We start from the raw sequence: 21408 nt of genomic DNA, 5'->3' as shown, positions 1-21408 counted from the left end.
TTTTGATTATTTTCCAGAATCTGTTCAGGTTAAAAGGTTATGCATTGTGGAATAATTATGGATTCTGGCTGCATCAAAGACAGTTGATAAACACATTTGAATTTGGGAAATGCAGTATAATAATTTTAAAAATATTATCAGATATCTGAACAGTTTTGTGACGATTAACAAATAGAGTTCTAATTTAAGAAAACCTACACTGTTATTCTAATTAAGTTAAAACCTAAAAGATCCCTTAAATTTATTCAACACGTTTAATACAATTAGATTAGCAATAATGGGAGTGGATCAGTCTAGAGAAATTCTTTTTTCCATTCCTTCTCTTATAATTCTCTTATCTCTCCATGTTGCTGAAGGCAGATGGCCTGTGATTTAAAAGAATTGCATAAAGCATTAGCAATAATGGCCAGCCCTGTTTGGTTCAGTATTTTAATATTAGATAATCAGAATTTATCCTGTTAACAATCAATGATCTCATTTCATTTAGTGGTTGTAATTTTGTTTCAATGAATATCTTTCCAAATCTCATTTCATTCTCTTAGACCCAATACTGTATATTTATATATATTTATATATATATAAACAAGTATATGTCACTTAATATATAACAAGTTTTTTTCAAAAAGGCAGACTATATTGTAATAAAAATCATTTAGAATGGAAAAAACGCCATATACAGAAAGGACAGCATTCCAAAGATGTAAAGCATAAAGACATCCATGGTATGACCTAATATTCAGGTTTATTACTGCGTGGAAAATATTAATACTTTAAAAGACTATGGATGGATTTCAAAGGTAATGAAACTTCACCTGCTTATTTAGCCATGGGGATGAAATTTTGTTAAGATTCCTCTGATGTGTGGTTAAACAAATCTCTATCTTTTGTGTATGCATTATTTAATTAGTAATGTACAAGTTATAATTGCATTTTGTTTGTGAACTTGTTACAGCACCCTGAGCTTGCACTCAGCAAACAGCATTATGCAAAAATAAATAAACACATAAAATAAACTATACACCTTGCTTTTTGCTCCAGTTATCAGAAACTAGCTCAGATTTACTAGAAACCTCTTGTTTAATATTGCAAACATTTTTAGGAAGAGATGCTTTTTTCCCCCCAGGTATTTAGCCTACAGTATGTAGTATTCAGTTCATGGAAGTCATTAGGTATCTGGACCTTCAGAGACCTTTTTATTGGCAATATCTATTTACCTCTTGCTTAACTACTTCTTAATTAGGGAATTTACTCCTCGCCCCGCTCCATCCACCCCTATGGCTGCAGAAGTTGTGAGTAGCTGACTGACACAAGAGAGGGAGCAAAAAAATACTTTTAGCAGCTATTAAAAAAAAAAAAATCAAGAATTCAGAGAAAGTGAGGCTCTGCACACTGCCTTTGAAGAAGAGATCTAGAGCTACTTGATTATACTTGTTTTGGACAGTGATATAAATCCAGTTGAGTGGTGTAAACACAAGAAATACATTTCCCTAAATTGGGGAAACTTGTAAAAAAGTACCCAGGGCTGTGGAGTCAGAGTCGAGGAGTTGGAGACAATTTTGGGTACCTGGAAGAATTTATCTATTGAATCCACAGCCCTGAAAGTACTTGTGCATCCCTGCCTCAAGCAACCCTTCTGAGACGGTTTTCAGCATCAGAGAAAATGTTGCAACATGTAACCATGCTGTTCTGAATGTTACCATTTATCTCATTAGTAAGCTACAATTAATATCCTATTATCAAGACCAAGCTAGATCAATAACAGTTTTACAAACACGTTTTTAAAGGATGCAAAATATCGTCTAATTATCATTATTGTCAAAGTCCAAAATAATATTAAGATATAATTTTTTGCCAATGTCTCACACCCCTAGTATCTTGTGCAGAATACAGTGAAATTCTTAACTTGGATGTGCTGAAAACGTCTGCCTGCCTTACCTTGAAATTTGTCTTCCTTATTGGAAGCAACTTATTTGCAAGATACAATACCTAACTTCCCTAGTCTATTACCAATATCAAAGATTCAATATATTTTAGCCGAAAATTAGGATAATATAGTAGCATTTCTAGACTTTATCATCTAATTCACCTCTACGTAGATATTCATACACACACTATTCAACAATCTTGGGCAAAGCAAGGTGTAATTGAACTTAAAATTGTGAACATGCCATTATCTAGCATACAATTTGCAAGGTCTTTTTTTGTCTGCCCTAAACTAAGATCTTTCTCAAATTGCTTAAACTGTCAAATAATTATTGACTCACAATTATTTCTGAGCCTTTAATGGTAGTATTCAGTGAAACACCAGATGAGATACAATTATGTAATAATCTTCTACTTTATAAAACAGTACGGTCTGTGTGTCTAGTCCCTCAGAGCAATCTGATTGTTCAGTTCATCTTTGGCTTGATTGCCTAGTTTGGGTTTGATGACACAAACAAAGTTAGTACGAGTGTTAGATACATGAGTAGGAGTAAACATAGGATGCATGCTGACAGTTGCCTTTAAAGAAGGGAAGTACAGAAACAGATAGAACATGATAAAGGCGCATTGAATATAATGAGTCTCTGAGAAGCAGGCTTCATAGAAACACGCTCAAGAAAGGAACTGCTGGTGAAGAGAGGTTAACACACACACAAATACAGAGGAAAGACACTGAAAGTACACGTTGAGCAAGAGATAGAACATATTTGCTATTAAATGTCTTCCACAGGCATTGCTTAGACACTGACTTATTTTGATCAACTGGAACACCCCCTGGAAGTTAATGGGAAAGTAATGTCAGATATTATTTAAAACTAGAAACAAACCAAATTTTCTTTACAAGGAATGCTGCAAAGCGTTTTCAGAATTTTCAGACTGTGGGAAGAATTTATTCAGAAGTAAGCCTGCCAGGGCTCTGTCTTGGTTCAGTTTTACTTTTCACTTTTTAGTAGTTGATTTTGTCAGAACCATTTTAATAATGGGATTTTAGTTGAAATAGCTCTTGGAACTGAGCATAGTTGGGCCTTTAAGTATTGATTCTGATTTAAAACATCTTACTTCTGTTTTAAAAATCTTATATTGATTATGTTTTGATTAGATGTGATTTATATGCCTAATCAATCTTTTTCAATAAAGCTAAAATAAATTAAAATCTCATTTTCTATTATAGAAACTGTCCATAATCTTTTTTAGAATTTATAAAGAACTTACTAATGTTGTCCAAATTAAGCATGTTGAGCCTCTTAATTTTTCGAGAGTTCAGTACCTTTGAGTGACAACAATATACTGGGGTATCTGCTTTGGTAACTGTTGGGAAGGGTGTTCGATGGTGAACAAGCTGAATTTGATATTGCAATGTGACAAAACTAAATAGAGGTACTGTATATGAAAGTTGATTCTATAAACTTTATTGTGAAAGATAAAAATCCACACTTCAACTTAAAATGAATTACACAAAGAGCAGAAAGTACTCGTATAAAGATACCAATTACAATGTGTTAACCAGAGATCTATAATTTATTATGAATGAACTGAATGTAAACTTACAGATTAAATCAACAACTTCTCTGGTCACTAGTCGCAATAGCTGTTCTTCAAGCATCTCTTGCGATACCTGACCCTCTTCAAGAGATTCTTCAGAGTCACTGTCAAAAAATAGGCATATTCAAATTACACAGAACAAATACTACAACTGCTTTATTAGATTTGAAAACAATACTGCATAATATTCGGTAAGTAGGACAACAAAAAAGTGACCATGTTTAGTTTACTAACACATGCAGCATGACTTTTGCAAACAGTGGCAACATTATACTTATGTACACATTGGATTCTAATTTTATCAAAAAGAAAAAAAATTCAGCCTTTCTACTCCGGGAACAGTAACCACTAAATCACTAAATCTACTGAGGTAATAATTATAGCATGGCAGTCTCTTCACATTTTATTTATTTAATGCATTTATTGTATTTTAGTGCGACTCCAGTAAATATTGAAGCAGTGCATTGATATTATTGATATATTGTATGCTCAAGCAGGATGGATTTGAGAAGATGAATACGAGACAAGAATAAAAAATGTCAACACTGTATATATTTATTATCTTAATACATAATTCGCCTGCCTACTCACTCACTCACGTCCGTCCAAAGCCGAATGCGCAGTCCCCTTCTGCGCACGAACGAAGCCGAATGCGCAGTCGCCGAATGCGCAGCTGCCCGAAAAACCTTACGAGACTGAAATCCAACACGGCAGGCGGCGGATTTAGCCTACGCATTTCAGGATTATTATTCTGAAATCCCAAATCCTTCCGCCCAGGCGTAGGATATTAGCCCCAATCGCAGCCAACCCTCACACTCAAAATAATACATAAGAACATATTATTATTAAGTACTTTCAGAGGCAGGAACGACTCCACAGCCATCACGATCATTACACTACCGTCGTCCGCAGATGTTGATGTGTGCGAAGCGAGGTACACATTCTAAGCCGCATACAAATCTCCACAGGTGGCGCGGTACGCATTGTCGTGCGCTGCTGCTGAGATCTGAGTAAAATAAAACACTGCTGGCCTATTCGCACTAAGCACTGAATGTTCACCACACCATCTGGAGTGATGTTAATACCCCTTGCATCCTCGCCCTTTCAAAACTGCTTATTCTCACAACTTGGTGCCAACGGCCGCAAAAATTCAAAGAGAAAGGCGACTTTGATTAAAGCTCTAGAGGCCTAAAAGGCGATTACGACTACAACTCGAGGCCTAATTACGCATTCTGATTCAATTACGCATTCATTCAATACACCTATATCAGGTTTGTGGTGCTTATACTTATTACTATTCCATATTTTACTGGAACATTCAATATTATACTATAAGCCTGGAAAATTCATCAACTAACAGTACAAGCCTGTACAGTAATGAGTAAAGCAGACTAAAATAATTACAAAAAACCTTCTTCTACTTTTCGTTGATTTGTATTTCTCATTTTTCCCTTTTACTGCTATAGGCCTACATAATTATAAAATATGGCAATTTTTATGCACATGACACAAAATAAATTAAGCTTAAAGACTACATGTGTTTCCAAATTCAAAGGGCAGTCCCTGTCAAACTAGCATTCGCCATGACTATAAACAAGTCACAAGGACAAACATTTGACATGGTAGGAATATTCCTTGCTGAACCCGTTTTCAGCCATGGTCAATTGTATGTGGCTTTTTCAAGAGTAACAAGGGCGAGTAATGTGAAGGTGCAAGTTAAAGATGGGCCACATCAAGGGAAATTACTACCAAACAGTGAGTGTGTCTTCACAAAAAATGTAGTCTACAGAGAGATTTTACAACTTTAGTTGCATACTGACAGGCCTCCAGTATACAAACAAAAAACGTTGTCATAGATAGCATGTATTTTTTAAGTGTACAGTATTTTTCGTCGTGATAAAGTCATACATATCCCAAACCTCTTAGTTAATTATCATTACTTACATCACTTTCTTATTTATTTCTTACTTATCATTTCTTTCATACACTGCTGACACAAACTCGTGCCCGTTTAATCTTACATTGTCGAAACGGGCTTTTTGTCTAGTACATAAATAAATAACAATACTCTGACTGGTCTAACCACAGTAGGTAAGGATAAATATTGAACAACTAACCACTCTTTATTGCTGTATTGATTGTCTACACATAATAGTTCTGGGAAAGGAGAAGATTACTACATGAATACCATGAGGATGGCAGCTGTTAATACGTACTACCAATAGCTTTAATTTCTGTGGTAATGGAGACCTTTGAACACTTTATTCTGAATTATCTCAAGAATGCTAAAAAATACTTTTGGACCTATTGCACTTTGTATACAGAGCCAACCAGTCCCTGGACAATGTAGTGAATTTAAGTCTGAGCTTTATTTACCAGCATCCTGATAAGCCAGTGGCATATGTGAGGATCTTGTCTGTGGACTTTAGCTCTATTTTCAATACAATCATACCACAGCTCCTAGATAAGAAAATCACCTAGCTCAATGTACCCAATTCAATCAGCGATTGGATCACAGAGTATTCATACAGATAGGAAACAGTATATGTGGTTGGGCATGCACATGTCTGACCCAGTTCACCCGTAGTACAGCTGCACCACAGGGATGTGTCCTTTGCCCACTACTCGTCTCACTAAATACAAATGACTGTATCTCTGGTGATTTCTCTGTCAAAATTCTAAATCTGCATATGACATAACACTAATAATCCTCATTTCAAACAATTATGAGTCCATATACAGACAAGAGGTGGAATATTTGACATTGTGGTGCAGCCATAAAAATTTGGACCTTAACATTCAAAAAACTCAGGAGATGATCACAGACTTCAGGAAACAGTCACCTGCTCACTTATCACTTGCTATAAATGGCTCAGTCTTTGGGATGACTGAATCATTTAAATTTCTGGGCACTATGTTGTCATAGTGGGACAATAACATCACATGCATTATTTTAAGAAAGCGATTCAGAGAATGTTCTTTTTGCACCAGCTAAGGAAATTCACTTCAGCCATCCCTGAGTCCATTCTGACCTTATCTGTAACTGTTTGGTTTGGTGCTCCCTGTTCAGGCTAAGGCCAATATATAAGGCATCATCAAAGCCTGTGAAAGGATTACAGGCTAGAATTTACTGCACATTGAAGTCCTCCACGAGTGCAGGGTAAGGAAGAGTTGTCAAGATCATTGCTGATCATTGTTCACCCAGGGCATCGCCAGTTCCAAAGACTTCCTTATGGCAAATTTCTTTGTGCAGTGAAAGCTAAAAGAACCCATGAACTAAACAGCTTTCTTCCATGTGCAGTTATTCTTACTAATCAGGTTTGAGCTTCTACGTAGTATCCATGTACACCTGCACGCTAGACTGCCTGGACATTTTAATCTTATTCATCCTACCATCTCTTTATTTTTTTATCTTGCCCTTTGGAGGCTGCATCATATTTTATCATTTTCTTTTTTATCTTCTTATATTTATCTTTTGTAGTCTGTGTTGTCCTTGTATGTTCCACCAATACTATCAAGACAAATTCTTAGTACACATTAGTGTACCTGGCCAATAAAGTGAATTCTGATTGTGATATGATTTGATTTCTGATTCTGTTTTGATTTACTCTTCCATTTGGAATTTGCCTTTGGTGTCAGTAGGCCTAAACCAAAACGAAGACCTGTAGAAATGCATATTAAAACTAAAAAAAATAACTCTGTCACAATAGCTATACAGAAACTGTGGATAGCAGTCACAACAGTAGCATAGAAAGAAAGAATGTATTGCAAAGATGTTGTATGGAGGATGAGCACACCATTCTAGGTTTGCATCCTGCCTTGTACTGTATATTATACGTCTGGGATTGGTTCTGGCCTGCATTCTACTTGGCTTATTATCATGAATCTGGAAAATTTGAGAAAGCCAAATGACAACCTGTTTAAAAGGAGGACATTTTGAGAATCAAGCTGTTTAACTGGACAAATACTATCATTTTTCATTAGACAATAAGCATCTAATTCAGGTAGAAACAAAGACATTTAATTTCTCCATTCTGTCCTGCCTTAATTAGTCAAAAACAAGCAAATATAGTTACATTTGTAAGGCCAGACCCTACACTTCATGACTGAATAAAAAACTGTGCTTTTCTAGGCTGGTATGTACAACACATATACAAAAATACGAACCACTAACTTACCAGAGATTACTTGTTTTCTGATTAAGGATCTGCCACTTCTGATTAAGCCTCTTAAATAACGTGAAAAAACAGGTATAAGGTAATTACATCATATATTAGAGTCACACAATCATTTTGCTATCTTTGAGCACTTCTTGTTAAAAACAAAATATTATTACAAGCAAATCTTATGGAAAATTAAAAATACAGTATATAAAAATTGTTGTGCTTTTTATTTACCTTATGACAATATCTAGTTAACTATGGGCCATACTTTCTTAACAACTAGCAAAACTTTGACAGCAATAGCGACACTACATAGTGGCTGAGCTGCTTAAATTGGAAGATTTCTGAATTTAAAAGTATACATTTGTTAAATTGGCAAAGCCATAAAATTATAACTACAGTAAATATTATTCTTACCTGCAGAAGAAAAGAAAAGAGAGGTCGAAGAATGGGACAAATGAGACTATCATAGTATTCTGCTGGGCAGGAGACAACAAGCAGCTTCAAAAACACACGTGGATAAGTTAAGGGAGAAATGTATGATGGCTTCAAATATTTAATTAAATGTTCTTTTTTTTTCTCTAATTCTTACCATAATTAACTTTGGAGTGCTGTAGAAATGATCAAGTTCAAAAACCAATGATAAATCTAAGTATCCTGTCCATCTGCAGTTAGTAACACCTCTTTAGGCAAAAGTCCAAGTTTCCAACATATAGTCTTTCAATTCCTATTTAGGAAGCTACACGTTTGTGTTTTTTCTCTTTTTCCTCCCAGAGTTCATATACTACATGTCTGAATCATCCCAAACTTTTTAAAATAATATTCAAGTCTGGGAACTATGCAGGTCATTCCAAAACCTTAACTGTTTCTGCAGGTGCTTACGTATCAGTCGATTTTGAAATAGGTTTTGGGTTATTGTTTTGCTGATATATCCAGTCTCTTTTTAGCTTCAATTTCAAAACTGAACCGTTTAAATATTTCTCATTAACATTACCTTCGTTTGCAATAGTCAGTTACTTCTGTTTTTCAAATTCTATAACAGCAGCTTACAGGTTACCCAGAGTCAGCAAAATTAGGAACAACTATCTTAGTTCTGCCTACATTCTATCCTAACTTAGTTCAGCCCACTTTCTATCTTAGTTCTATTCTAAATATCTTAGGATACTAAATATCTTAGGATTCTGTAAATGTAACATTCAATGTTCTTTTCCTTTCCCTAGTAATAGTTTTAGAGGGTTAAAATATGCAAATGCTTATTATGTAGTATAACATAATTGAGATTGCAACCTAATTAGAACCTATCACATGTAAGAGGTATTTGAGAGATTCGTTAGAAGCACTCTTTGCAAATTACAAGAACCCCAGTTGGATCCAAGGCTACAACCTGTCTGAATACTTTTGCTACCCCGGAAATTTACAGCAATCTAACAAAAATTGCTGATTACCCTGAGGAGTTATGGATGCTGCTAAATGAAATAAACTACTGCACAATGAAATGATAGTCATTTTTTTTAAAGGGAATGGAGATAAAGCTTTAGTAAGAGGAACATGAAAAAGGCAGTACAAACAGCATATAAGTGTCTAAAATGCTGACATTTTACTTACCAAAGTAACACTTATGATTGAACAGTCTTGTACATTTCAGGATTATGGAAAGCTCAGAACAATTCTATTGCCTAACCTTACCTCATTCTTCTTGTATGCACTCCTATATTACCACTAATTTTACCAATGAGGTTTTCACACACTGTTTGTACACCTACCTTTTACTACTTTATATACATTTTATGTAAAGGCATTGTTTACTGATAAAAATCAGAAAAAAGGTGTATAATTTAGCCCTCAAATTAAAGAAATAAATAACAAAACGTTCTTCAAGTGGTAATTTTAAAACCTTTGTTAAGAAAGAGTAACAAGACAGATACTTTATAGCCGTGTTTCCCCCAACTACGGGTCCACAAAACATTTTTGCTGGCCCAGGTCAGTGAAGAAATTTTCAAATTAAAACTGAGCCACTTAGAAACAAACTGCAGAAAGGATATGAAGCATTGGCCGGAGACGGTAGTCCGGAACAAAGACAAGATTGATAAAGGCAGAGTTGACCAGCTTTTCAGCAAGGCTGGGAATATTGTAGAAATCCTGTTCCAAAGAAGGGCCTGCATTGCCTAAAATGTGATAACTGAGAATGAAAATTAAAAAAGAAAAAAAAAAAAAAACTTGATTAAATTTTGCACTTTTTCAACATAAATACATAATTCTCTTGAACATTCACTTCAGTTGAAAATATGTAAATATGAGCAGAGGTGTCAAGAACAAATTTTGTAAATATTTTTACTCAGCTACATTTTGTACTACTTAATAATGACTACAATCTTTTTAAAAACAATTTACCACTTTGAAAATAAACCCTGCACATCTGCATGTGTTCCTGAAAAGTGCAATTTATTATCTTGCGCAATATGTGGTAAACAACCCAAGTTAAACGTTAAAAAGAAAATATATTTTTACAAATTTTAAAATTAATACAACTAATAAAATCAGTAACCATGTACAATAGTTCCAATCCATCTAAACATTCAAAATTATTACTGTAAATTTTATTAAACTGCTTACATAAACAGCTTTAAGATTTTTAAACAGTGCAGCATTTCCAAATAGATTTACTGTTAATTATTGATAATATTTGTAGCTATATCTTATTAAAATAAACCTACTGAAATCTCCTTGATGAACTAAAAATTAAATAAAAATATTGTTTACAGGGGCTACAAGTTCACAGGGAACACGCTTCAAGTGGGATTTAATTCTGTCCATAGTATCTTCTATTATTAAAACAGTTTTATGGCTACTGGGATGTCATTCTGTCCATTTACCTTTTTTGCTACTTAACATTTGAAACATTTACTTAGAAGAGAAAATATTTTGTACATATGGCATTGTTACAATAAGGACATCACAATACTGATTAAACAAATTTAAAAACCTTACCAGTTGTCATACAATGTACAGAAGAATCCCTGCATTCGTTCCAGTACTGTTTTATATACAGGAGAATCATATAGGTCTAACAGAGGCTGAGGCAGGCCTACACAATAAAAACTATGTCAAGGTTTGTATTATAAAACATACTATAAAATACACCAAAATATTAGATGATGTGGTGATTACTGTTAATGTTAAATATTAACAAACACACTTAATGCACAGCCTACAGTAGACCACTTTGGTCTTCAAGAAGTGCAAAGATTAAAAGTATTATAAAATGCCATAACAAATTGCATAAACCATTTTTACAGTTCCAGTCATAGAATTGTTATGTACAAAATTAACTAATAAAGTGCGAGTCCTGGCTAACTTGTTGTAGGAAAACTAACTTAACCAGTAAAAGGTGTCATTTTGCTTAATTTCTCATTTTAACTAAATAAGTAAAATATCAGTCAGTTTAATTCTTGAACAAGCATTTTTAATTTAGAGAGATAGGAAGCTGGGCTTGAAGCACAAGTATATTACAGGGTGTGCTTTCATGCATGTATTCAATCACTTAACTTCCTTTTTAAAGCTACTGACCCCTTAACAGTCCCCTTAACAGTTTTTACCTTAATTAGCAGTCAAAAAATGAGATGTAAAAGTGAGCCAAGCTAATCTAATACCATTTGCACATTTGTGTCCAAATTCTCCCTGTTAACAAATAAAGTGTTACTAGCCAACCCGCGGCGTAGCATATGCCGCATAATTATGTATTGATAGGTGAACACTTCCTGAACGACACAGTTGTCCAAATGGCGTGGGTTTGTGGATACCACTGTGAGTGAATGAAAAGATGGACCTCTGAGGAGAGCAACATACAATTATCCGTGACTGAAAGCGAGATTGTCTGTGACGATAGAGGCCACGCTGGTGAAAGTTACTTCGTCGGTAGGGATAAGTTTCAGCACTTGCGCTTTGCGGCATTTTGCGGATAAAAGGCGAATTATCTGTGACAAACAAACTGTTTTACACGCTGCATACCAACCCGCGGCGTAGTATACGCCGCATAATCACGCCGCTTTTTTAATGTTTTTTAAGCAGAGGGAAAAAAAAATGAACATTTGCAAAATCTGTAACGCTGCTTTCAGTAAGTACAATGCACACGCGTTTAATTTGTCGGCCACTTTTTGCCAGCCGTCTTTTCTGGTTTGGGCTGCTTTTGCAGTGTTACCGCATATGCATATTAAATCTTGAAATCCTTTGAGTAACTAATTAACACCCACCCACCCACACACACAGCTTGTGTGAAAAAAATGCGCCTGTACTTTCATAATTTTGTTGCAGCCTATCAAAGACTTGCTGATCATGTTTTCTAGACTCAATATACATTGGCTTTTCACTCAGCGCGGGGGCGCGCATTCATCTCGGATTATTACATCCAGCTAGTCTGCTAGACTAATCTGCTACACAGCTGCGTTTGAAAAACCGACTTATCCCAGATGAGTTTCACCAGCATTAATGATTAGGAATCTGGTTGGAACAAAACCCTGCAGCCACAGGGGTTCACCAGGACCGAGTTTGGGAAACACTGCTGAACACAGACGAAAACAACTCAGGTGAGGAGTTGGGGTGGGCAAAGTAGTTGCAGCTAATGATTATTCAGTGTTGTTTGCCTGGGTGTCTGATCTGCTCGACGGGATCAGAAATAAAAGGAAAACAATGTGAAGGCAATGTCACAGGTGTTCCTGTGGTATAGCGGGTCCACAGCTCCCCTTCAAAAGGCCATTTTTAAATAAATAATCATTGCACTCACAGCATTGCGAGGGGCGTGGAAGTGTGGCTGAAACGGTTTCCGGGTGGAGTCGTGCTGCGGGCATTTCTCCCCTGTGCAGTGTACGAGCGAGTGAGGACAGAGAGAAAGCCGGTACATTAGAGTGAGCGAGAGCAGGCTCGAAGGCAATGTGTTCCTGTGGTATAGCGGGTCCATAGCTCCCCTTCAAAAGGCCATTTTTAATCAGGCGACTGACAGTACTGGAGTAAGGCACATAGAAGGTCAGCTGCTGAGAGAGCATCTCGACTGTTGCAGGGCCTGCATCGGTGAAGCAGGTGAGACGCTAATGAAAAAGAGGCACAGGGCTTATTGGTTTTTAAAGACTGCTTCCTTCATTGTGTTTTAACCTCAGTTTTAAAGGATTGTTTTAAGGATCCCATGGGATACCCCTCGCAAACTGTTTTAGACGCTGCATACAGCGATTCACATCCGCGAGAAACATGCCTCTATGAACAATCAACGTGGCTCTGAGGTGCATGTGGACTCTAGCACAGACGAACATAAATGATGGCATATTTTCCGAGTCGTCGCGTCCGAGTTGGTGGGCGTGGCTCTGCGAGTTGTCATCGTATCCAATGGTCTTACAGTTGGTGGGCGTGGCTCCGTCCTGCGTGCGCCATGGGTGTCTTACTTGTTGGCGGCTTAGTGAATTATATATATAGATATTGAAACATATGTTTTATAGATATCAAAATAATGTTGTGGGGGCTCTCTAATTCTTATAATAATAATATCTCTCTGCAGCACTCTAAACAAGGAAGAACTCAACCAATCATCATTGAATAAATGATAAATCAAGCATCATTTAAAGCAGAACTATAAGCAAAAGCTGTTTATTCTCTGTAAAAACAATTTGTCCAATGAAAATACAACATTAAAATGTGTTACTTTAGTGAAATATTTCTGCTACTACCTGCAATAGATATTTAGTACATCTCTCTACTTTATAAATTCCACCTTCACTGAGACCAGGAGAATTTTTATTTAAGCTCAAGGCTGCTCCCTGCCTCCTGGCTCTCTAGAGTAGAACTCCACCACTGGTCGGTTCTCAACACCAAATAATACATTTTTATATTGAAATATATATGTAGTTTGCAATATGAAATAGACTTACACACAATGATTTACATGCATCTTTATTGCTGGCATTGAAAGACTGTTATTGTGTTACCTTGAATTCTGTTCTTGCTTGCTTTGTAAAGTACTTTTTTTTAATAGCAGGCTCTATATAAGGTGCTATTTAAAGACTGGTATAACTGAAGCCTGACATAAAGCCAATTTGACATTTTAACAAGATTTAATTGCATTCATTTACTTATAGTTAGGTCCATAAATATTTGGACAGAGACAGCTTTTTTCTAATTTTGGTTCTGTACATTACCACAATGAATTTTAAATGAAACAACTCAGATGCAGTTGAAGTGCAGACTTTCAGTTTTAATTCAGTGGGATGAACAAAATGATTGCATAAAAATGTGAGGCAACTAAAGCATTTTTTTAACACAATCCCTTCATTTCAGGGGCTCAAAAGTAATTGGACAATTGACTCAAAGGCTATTTCATGGGCAGGAGTGGGCAAGTCCGTCGTTATGTCATTATCAATTAAGCAGATAAAAGGCCTGGAGTTGATTTGAGGTGTGGTGCTTGCATGTGGAAGATTTTGCTGTGAACAGACAACATGCAGTCAAGGAGCTCTCCATGCAGGTGAACGAAGCCATCCTTAAGCTGCGAAAACAGAAAAAACTAATCCGAGAAATTGCTACAATATTACGAGTGGCAAAATCTACAGTTTGGTACATCCTGAGAAAGAAAGCAAGCACAGGTGAACTCAGCAACGCAAAAAGACCTGGACGTCCACGGAAGACAACAGTGGTGGATGATCGCAGAATCATTTCAATGGTGAAGAGAAACCCCTTCAGAACAGCCAACCAAGTGAACAACACTCTCCAGGGGGTAGGCGTATCGACATCCAAGTCTACCATAAAGAGAAGACTGCATGAAAGTAAATACAGAGGGGGCACTGCAAGGTGCAAGCCACTCATAAGCCTCAAGAATAGAAAAGCTAGATTGGACTTTGCTAAAGAACATCTAAAAAAGCCAGCACAGTTCTGGAAAAACATTCTTTGGACAGATGAAACCAAGATTAACCTCTACCAGAATGATGGCAAGAAAAAAGTATGGAGAATGCGTGGAACAGCTCATTATCCAAAGCATACCACATCATCTGTAAAACACGGTGGAGGCAGTGTGATGGCTTGGGCGTGCATGGCTGCCAGTGGCATTGGGACACTAATGTTTATTGGTGATGTGACACAGGACAGAAACAGTCAAATGAATTTTGAGGTGTTCAGAGACATACTGTCTGCTCAAATCTAGCTAAATGCAGTCAAATTGATTGGGCGGCGTTTCATGATACAGATGGACGATGACCAACAACATATAGCCAAAGCAACCCAGGAGTCTATTAAAGCAAAGAAGTGGAAAATTCTTGAATGGCCAAGTCAGTTACCTGATCTTAACCCAATTGAGCATGCATTTCACTTGTTGAAGACTAAACTTCAGACAGAAAGGCCCACAAACAAACAGCAACTGAAAGCCGCTGCAGTAAAGGCCTGGAGAGCATTAAAAAGGAGGAAACGCAGCATCTGGTGATGTCCATGAGTTTAAGACTTCAGGCTGTCATTGCCAGCAAAGGGTTTTCAACCAAGTATTAGAAATGAACATTTTATTTCCAGTTATTTAATTTGCCCAATTACTTTTGAGCCCCTGAAATGAAGGGATTGTGTTAAAAAATGCTTTAGTTGCCTCACATTTTTATTCAATCGTTTTGTTCACCCCACTGAATTAAAGCTGAAAGTCTACACTTCAACTGCATCTGAGTTGTTTCATTTAAAATTCATTGTGATAATGTACAGAACCAAAATTAGAAAAAAGTTGTCTCTGTCCAAATATTTATGGACCTAACTGTAGTGTTTACATATAAAATAAATAAATACAAAAACATTTTGTCTCAAAATATTTGAAATAAGTGAATATATGCCCTGCAATGGACTGACAATCCATGCAGTACTATTGCACTTGATGCTGTTGCTATGGCTACTGGTTAACTGTGACTCTCAATTCAGAATAACAGTCTTCAATGAATGGATGAAAGCACACAGACTGTCTTCATAAGAAACACTGAGAGACACTGATGACCTTGTATATCACAAATTTTGGCTACACTTGTCTTATAAAAAAATATACAAATACATTTTCAAAAGAAACTCCTTTTACTCCTCTGTTTTTGTCACTACATTACCTACCTACTTGTTGCATAATGTGAATGATCTTTTGCGAATTCCACATATAACTTGTGTTTGCACAGCTGGACTCTTTTGCATTATTAAATTACTTTTGGTTACTTACCCAGTACAGCATTTTTCTCTACCTCCATCATGTCAAAGGCTTTAGAGAAAGTTTCACTAAGCCTAGCAGAATGTTCAGGTGAGAACAGGTTGTTGTGAGTTCTGAAACAAAAATTCAGCTTTTATAGCATTTAATAAATATCGAACAGCTTTATCTCAATTGTTTATTTATTTTCCCGGTCAGATTTTAATTGTAAAACACCAACTATTTACAAAGACAAACACAAACCAGCAATAAACATTATCCCATTATATGCTTATTGCTCATGGAAGTTTTTTGTTCACTCTGAAAGCTAATGAATTCTACATTCATCTGTACCAGAAGAGAGCAGTGTATTGGCTTTCTTTCCATGTAAGAGAGATCTTTTTTGCAGTGTATTTTCTCAAATAACCAATGTACCACATTGCACAGAAGTAAATGCACACATTTCATAAATTTCATTAGAAAAAATTATTTAGGCCCAAAAAACATCTTTGTCTTGAAGAAGACTTTCAAAAAATGTTTCCTTCTGATACCAAATATTTGGAGGAAATTTCCAAATAAGCATTCCATTAAAGTATGACAATAAAGATAAACTAAAATGAAATAATCTTAATTTATTAATTCTTATTAAAATGCATTCCTAAAAAGTACCTTCAAAACAGAATGAAGATGAGACCACAATGTAGATGCAAGAAACATTATCCTATCTCTATAAACAGAACTGCTTTGTGGGAAAATATAACAAAGCAGAGTTAATAAAAACACAAAACTTCAGCTGTAAACTGACACATCTGAATATACAGAAAATATATGTACTAAAAATAATTTTTTTCATGAAAAAAAACATGTATAAATTCCACTTTTGTATTAAAGAAGTACACTAACTTCACAAACAATTCATGAACATAGTCAAGAAAATTATAGAACTCATTACAACAGGGACCTATTAACTCATGTGAGCTGGAGTCCAAAAGTCAAGGATAACAAACCATATTTAAAGGTGAACAAAATATGAAAATGTATTTTTAGGCAAACAAAATTATTGCTGATAGTCTACAGTTAAAGTGAGATGTTTACATACACTTAGGATGAATTCTTTAAAATTAACTTTATAACTCCTCTATAGATTTCATACGAACAAATTATAAATTTGGCATATTGTTTAGGACATCTACTTTACGCAGGCAAAAGTAATTTCCAACAATTTTCACAGACAGATTATTTCAGTGTTATTGATTATATTGTAATTCCCGTGGGTTCACAAGTTTACATACACTTTGTTAATTGTGCTCTAAAACAGCTTTGAAAATTCCAGAAAATGACATCAAGCCTTTCGGCAATTAGATGATTAGCTTCTGATAGCAACTTAGCTTAACTGGAGTCAGAATATGGATGTATGTTAAGGCCTACCATTAAACTCCTTGCCTCTTTGCTTGACATAATGGGAAAATCAAAAGAAATCAGCCAGAATCTCAGAAAAACAAATTGTGGACCTCCACAAATCTGGTTCATCCTAGGAAACAATTTCTAAACACCTGAAGGTACCCCTCAGGAAGAAGATGCATTCTGTCTCCTAGAGAAGAACGTACTCTGGCACAAAAAGTGCAAATCAATCCCAGAACAGCAGCAAAAGGACATTGTGAAGATGCTGGAGAAAACAGGAAGACAAGTATCAATATTAACAATAAAACAAGTCCTATATTGACAAAACCTGGGCTGTTCAGCGAGGAAGAAGCGACTGCTCCAAAGCCGCCATAAAAAAGCCACACTGCAGTTGCAGTGGCACATGGGGAGAAAGATCTTACCTTCTGGAGAAATGTCCTCTAGTCTGATGAATATAAGGTCGAACTGGTTGGCCATAATGGACATCCTTATGTTTGGAGGAAAAAGGGTGAGGCTTGCAAGCCAAAGAACACCATCCGAACTGTCAAGCAGGTGGGTGGGAGCATCATGTTGTGGAGGTGCTTTGCTAAAGAAGGGACTGGTGCACTTCACAAAACAGACAAAATCGTGACAATGACCCCAAGCATACTTCCAAAGTTGCAGCAAAATGGTTAAAATGGTTTAAGGACAACAATGTCAAAGTATTGGAGTGGCCATCACAAAGCCCTGACCTCAGTCCGATTGAAAATTTGTGGACAGAACTGAAAAAGCATGTGCAAGCAAGGAGGCCTATGAAAATGTCCCAGTTACACCAGTTCAATCTGGAAGAATGGGACAAAATTCCAGTAACTTATTATAAGAAGCATGTGGAAGGCGAGCCAAAATGTTTAGCTCAAGTTAAACAATTTAATAACAAAGCTACCAAATATTAACAAAGTGTATGTAAACTTGTGACCCACTGGAACTGTGATAAAAATCAATAAAATATTAAATAATCTGTCTGTGAACATTGTTGGAAAAAATTACTTTTGCCCTGCACAAAGCAGATATCTTAAACGGTAGGACAAATGTATAGTATGCAAGTATAAAATCTGGGTTATAAAGTGATTTTTTTAAAGAATTCACCCTAAGAGTATGTAAACCTCTGACTTCAACTGTACCTATCTTTTAAAAAGTCAGACAGTAACAAAACATGGCATACAGCTAAACAAATATACAAGACAATGTTCAAAAGCTTTAAAAAACTCCCACAACCAAAAATGCACTTTTTTTAGACAAATGAATTAAGACAGCTTTGGAATTTTGCTCTTAGTTTGTCAAGAATTGAATGTGCCCCTAGCTTTTTTAACATTATAAAATTCAGAATCCCCCTTTTCAAGTTTAAGTTATAGGTTAATTGCACAGAAGGATGCACAGCTCACTAACATTGAAGACTGGAAGATTTCATATACATCACAGTGTCAAGACGTAGCCACCTATCCAATAAAACTTGCAGAGAAGCATACATTTCAAGAGGACCAAACAAACAGACATTCACAATCATAACCATTCAATAAAATGTACTTGAACAGCAAATTCTTGATACAATTATTTTAATTAAGGTTCCACTATAGAAGCAGTGGCACAAATGCCTTGAGTAATAAATTTAGAAAAAAAGTTTTCTGCTGAAAATAGTTGTGGTTGTAATAAGTGTAAATATTTAAGATGGAATTACATAAAGCTATCATTGTTACAGGGTCTCCAATATTACCTTATTACTCTACATCCTTGACTACCAGTCAAATCCCAAATAAAAGTACTTTCCTACAATTACTTTTAAGTTTTGGCACCAAAATGAATTAAAAGCCAAAAATTGTATGGTATACTTCAAGCAGCTTTATCTATTAAACGTATAAAAACACGCTGAAGATCATTTTGTTTTTCTAAGCATAGCTACTGTATCATTTTTGTACAGTAAGTCATACGCTAATCTTATAACTATTTCTACCTAGATCCGTAGATTCTGACAGCCAAAGGACTGTTTCAAAGTGTATTCTGACTAAAAAACGATTGACTAGAGTAGGTTCTAGATATTATTCATTTTCTGTATTGTGGGAGAATATGGAATTTTAATTTCAGGTACAGTCTTGAAATGCATCAATATGAAAATTCTTTGCTGACACAAAATTTCAGAAAACACTGGGCCAAATACCACATTTTTGCCCATTTGTCTAAAAGATTGCGTAAGGTATTAAACTAAATTATAAAAACTGGAAGTTGATCAAAAACACTTTTTTATTGAATATCAATCGTTTCAAAAAGGCATGTAAGAAAACCTGAAAATAGCTAAATGAATAAATAAATACAACAGAAAACAATTATCTGAAGAGTTAGCTTGTCTTAGCCATTCTTTGGCTGGCAAGTCATATTTATCCACATTGGTTATTAAGCTCAACTTGTTTAAATAGCATTACCTTGCACCCAGTTCAGTTTGTTCCTTTTTCTCTCCTTTGTCTATTAGCTTTTGATTTTTTAAAAGCATAGCAGATTCTTGCATTATTGTTCCTTATGGCAAACAAACCAGTACAATCCTGTAAAGATGGCATCCATGCCCCAAAATACAATGCAGTGTGACTTATCACTAATTTTATAGAGAAAAGGATGTGCTGTTTGAAGCTGTCATCCATAACTAGCACAGAAGGGCAATGGAAACACCCCCACATGTACTACATTCATAATCTTTTTCTTAGAAAGACTAAACTAAATTTTGATAGAGAAATGTATAATTATTTTTCATTAGTGAATCTTCCAGAAATCTTTGGATAATTGTCTTAAAAAGAAACATATCTTCATATGGTTTAGTCTGTATATTCTTCTCACTAATTTAAACATTTAGAGGTGTAGGAATACTTCACTCTAGGAATGTAGTTTAAAAAAAAAAGCTAGCAAATAAAACATATACAATAAGACTGATTAATCCTTCAAAATTAAAAATTGACTATATTAGGAAAATAAAACAGGAATAGCAAAAATTATCTGGGTATATCTACATGTACAGCACTAACTACCACTGAAAACATAACAGGAGGAAATTCTACTTTGGATTGAAAGTCCCCAGCACGTGCTCCCACTATTTAAAATGGAAATACGTGACCTAGGAAACTTAAAATGATTTTAAGGCTTATCCTTAATGATTTTCACTTTATTGTTCAGTACTACTGCCCACTTATAAAAGTAGAAAATAGTACTGCATTGTGCACTCAGCCCGTTCTCCCACTGTTTCAAAATGGAAGACTGCGTTCTGAGAACACTTAAAAGACACTGTAAAGTGCTATAGTACTCACGTCCAACTCGACCCACCTTATGAGAGCGAGCAAGTTGTCGAGAAGTTTTCCAACCTGCTCGCTGCAGGGGTTGCGGAAGATCGGATTGCCGTTGGGGGCGTACCCGACCACAAATCCTCCAGCTTTGGCTTCTTCCAGTTCACGAGGCCAGCGGGCCCGTTTCACTACGCCCAGAATCGTGTACACACAAAAGCTTATCTACAGCAGAAGGGAGGGGGAAATAGAGTAGAACTGAACTTATACTGTTTATTACTTCTAAATCAACAAGATATGGTGATCTAGGTAGATAAGGGTAAAAGGAGTATGCAAAGAAAGTAAAGTTTCACCCTACAAATTCTGAAAGTAAATTGATTTAACCATCAACATTAGCAAAATCCTCAATAATTAATCATTGTTGAATATTGGGTACACTATATTCTTTCTGACATGGGGTAAAACAAGGAAAGTTTAATGCATTCTAAAAAGGTATGATGATACATACAAACTATAATACAATTTGACATTCTGCACAGCACACCATCCACAGTCCAGTATTTTGAAACTGTGGTGGATGGCCAGGACCCTTGCCCAGTCGGGATGCCTCGACAGTGGGAGGACCAGTGGAGAGAGCTTATTCAGGGCAGTACCTCCCCTGGAGCGCTATGTGGCAGCCCCCCTAGGTTGTAGCAGCACCACGGATTCCCAAAGGGCTCCATGGGCATTGGAGTTTGGCACAGCCCTGTTAGGTTCTGTGTGTGCCGCCAGGGGGTGCTCCTGGAACTGTTGAGCCCTTTGGTGCAGCACTTCCGCCACAACCAGAAGTGCTGCCAGAAGATGATTACAGGAC

General features: G+C 36.0%; 1 protein-coding gene across 2 annotated transcripts in view; it reads right to left on the bottom strand.

Annotated features, from left to right (window-relative positions):
* The window catches only part of LOC114665558 (exportin-5), a 72454-nt gene that overhangs the window by 7985 nt on the left and 43061 nt on the right, over nucleotides 1–21408 (bottom strand). For both annotated transcript variants that reach the window (XR_007933551.1, XM_051919307.1), the window contains exons 20-26: nucleotides 20599–20780; nucleotides 15895–15995; nucleotides 10677–10773; nucleotides 9732–9867; nucleotides 8106–8204; nucleotides 7704–7753; nucleotides 3532–3629 (exon numbers count right to left, since the gene is read on the bottom strand). Coding sequence is in view for 1 of the 2 variants with exons in the window: in XM_051919307.1 (XP_051775267.1) it covers nucleotides 3532–3629; nucleotides 7704–7753; nucleotides 8106–8204; nucleotides 9732–9867; nucleotides 10677–10773; nucleotides 15895–15995; nucleotides 20599–20780 (763 nt within the window). In the remaining variant the exon portion in view is untranslated. The remainder of the gene's footprint in view (nucleotides 1–3531; nucleotides 3630–7703; nucleotides 7754–8105; nucleotides 8205–9731; nucleotides 9868–10676; nucleotides 10774–15894; nucleotides 15996–20598; nucleotides 20781–21408) is intronic.

This window comes from Erpetoichthys calabaricus, chromosome 15 (genome assembly GCF_900747795.2).
Source record: "Erpetoichthys calabaricus chromosome 15, fErpCal1.3, whole genome shotgun sequence".
NCBI lineage: Eukaryota > Metazoa > Chordata > Cladistia > Polypteriformes > Polypteridae > Erpetoichthys > Erpetoichthys calabaricus.
Note: the sequence above shows the minus strand (reverse complement) of the source record. Positions and strands in the feature narration are given on the sequence as shown.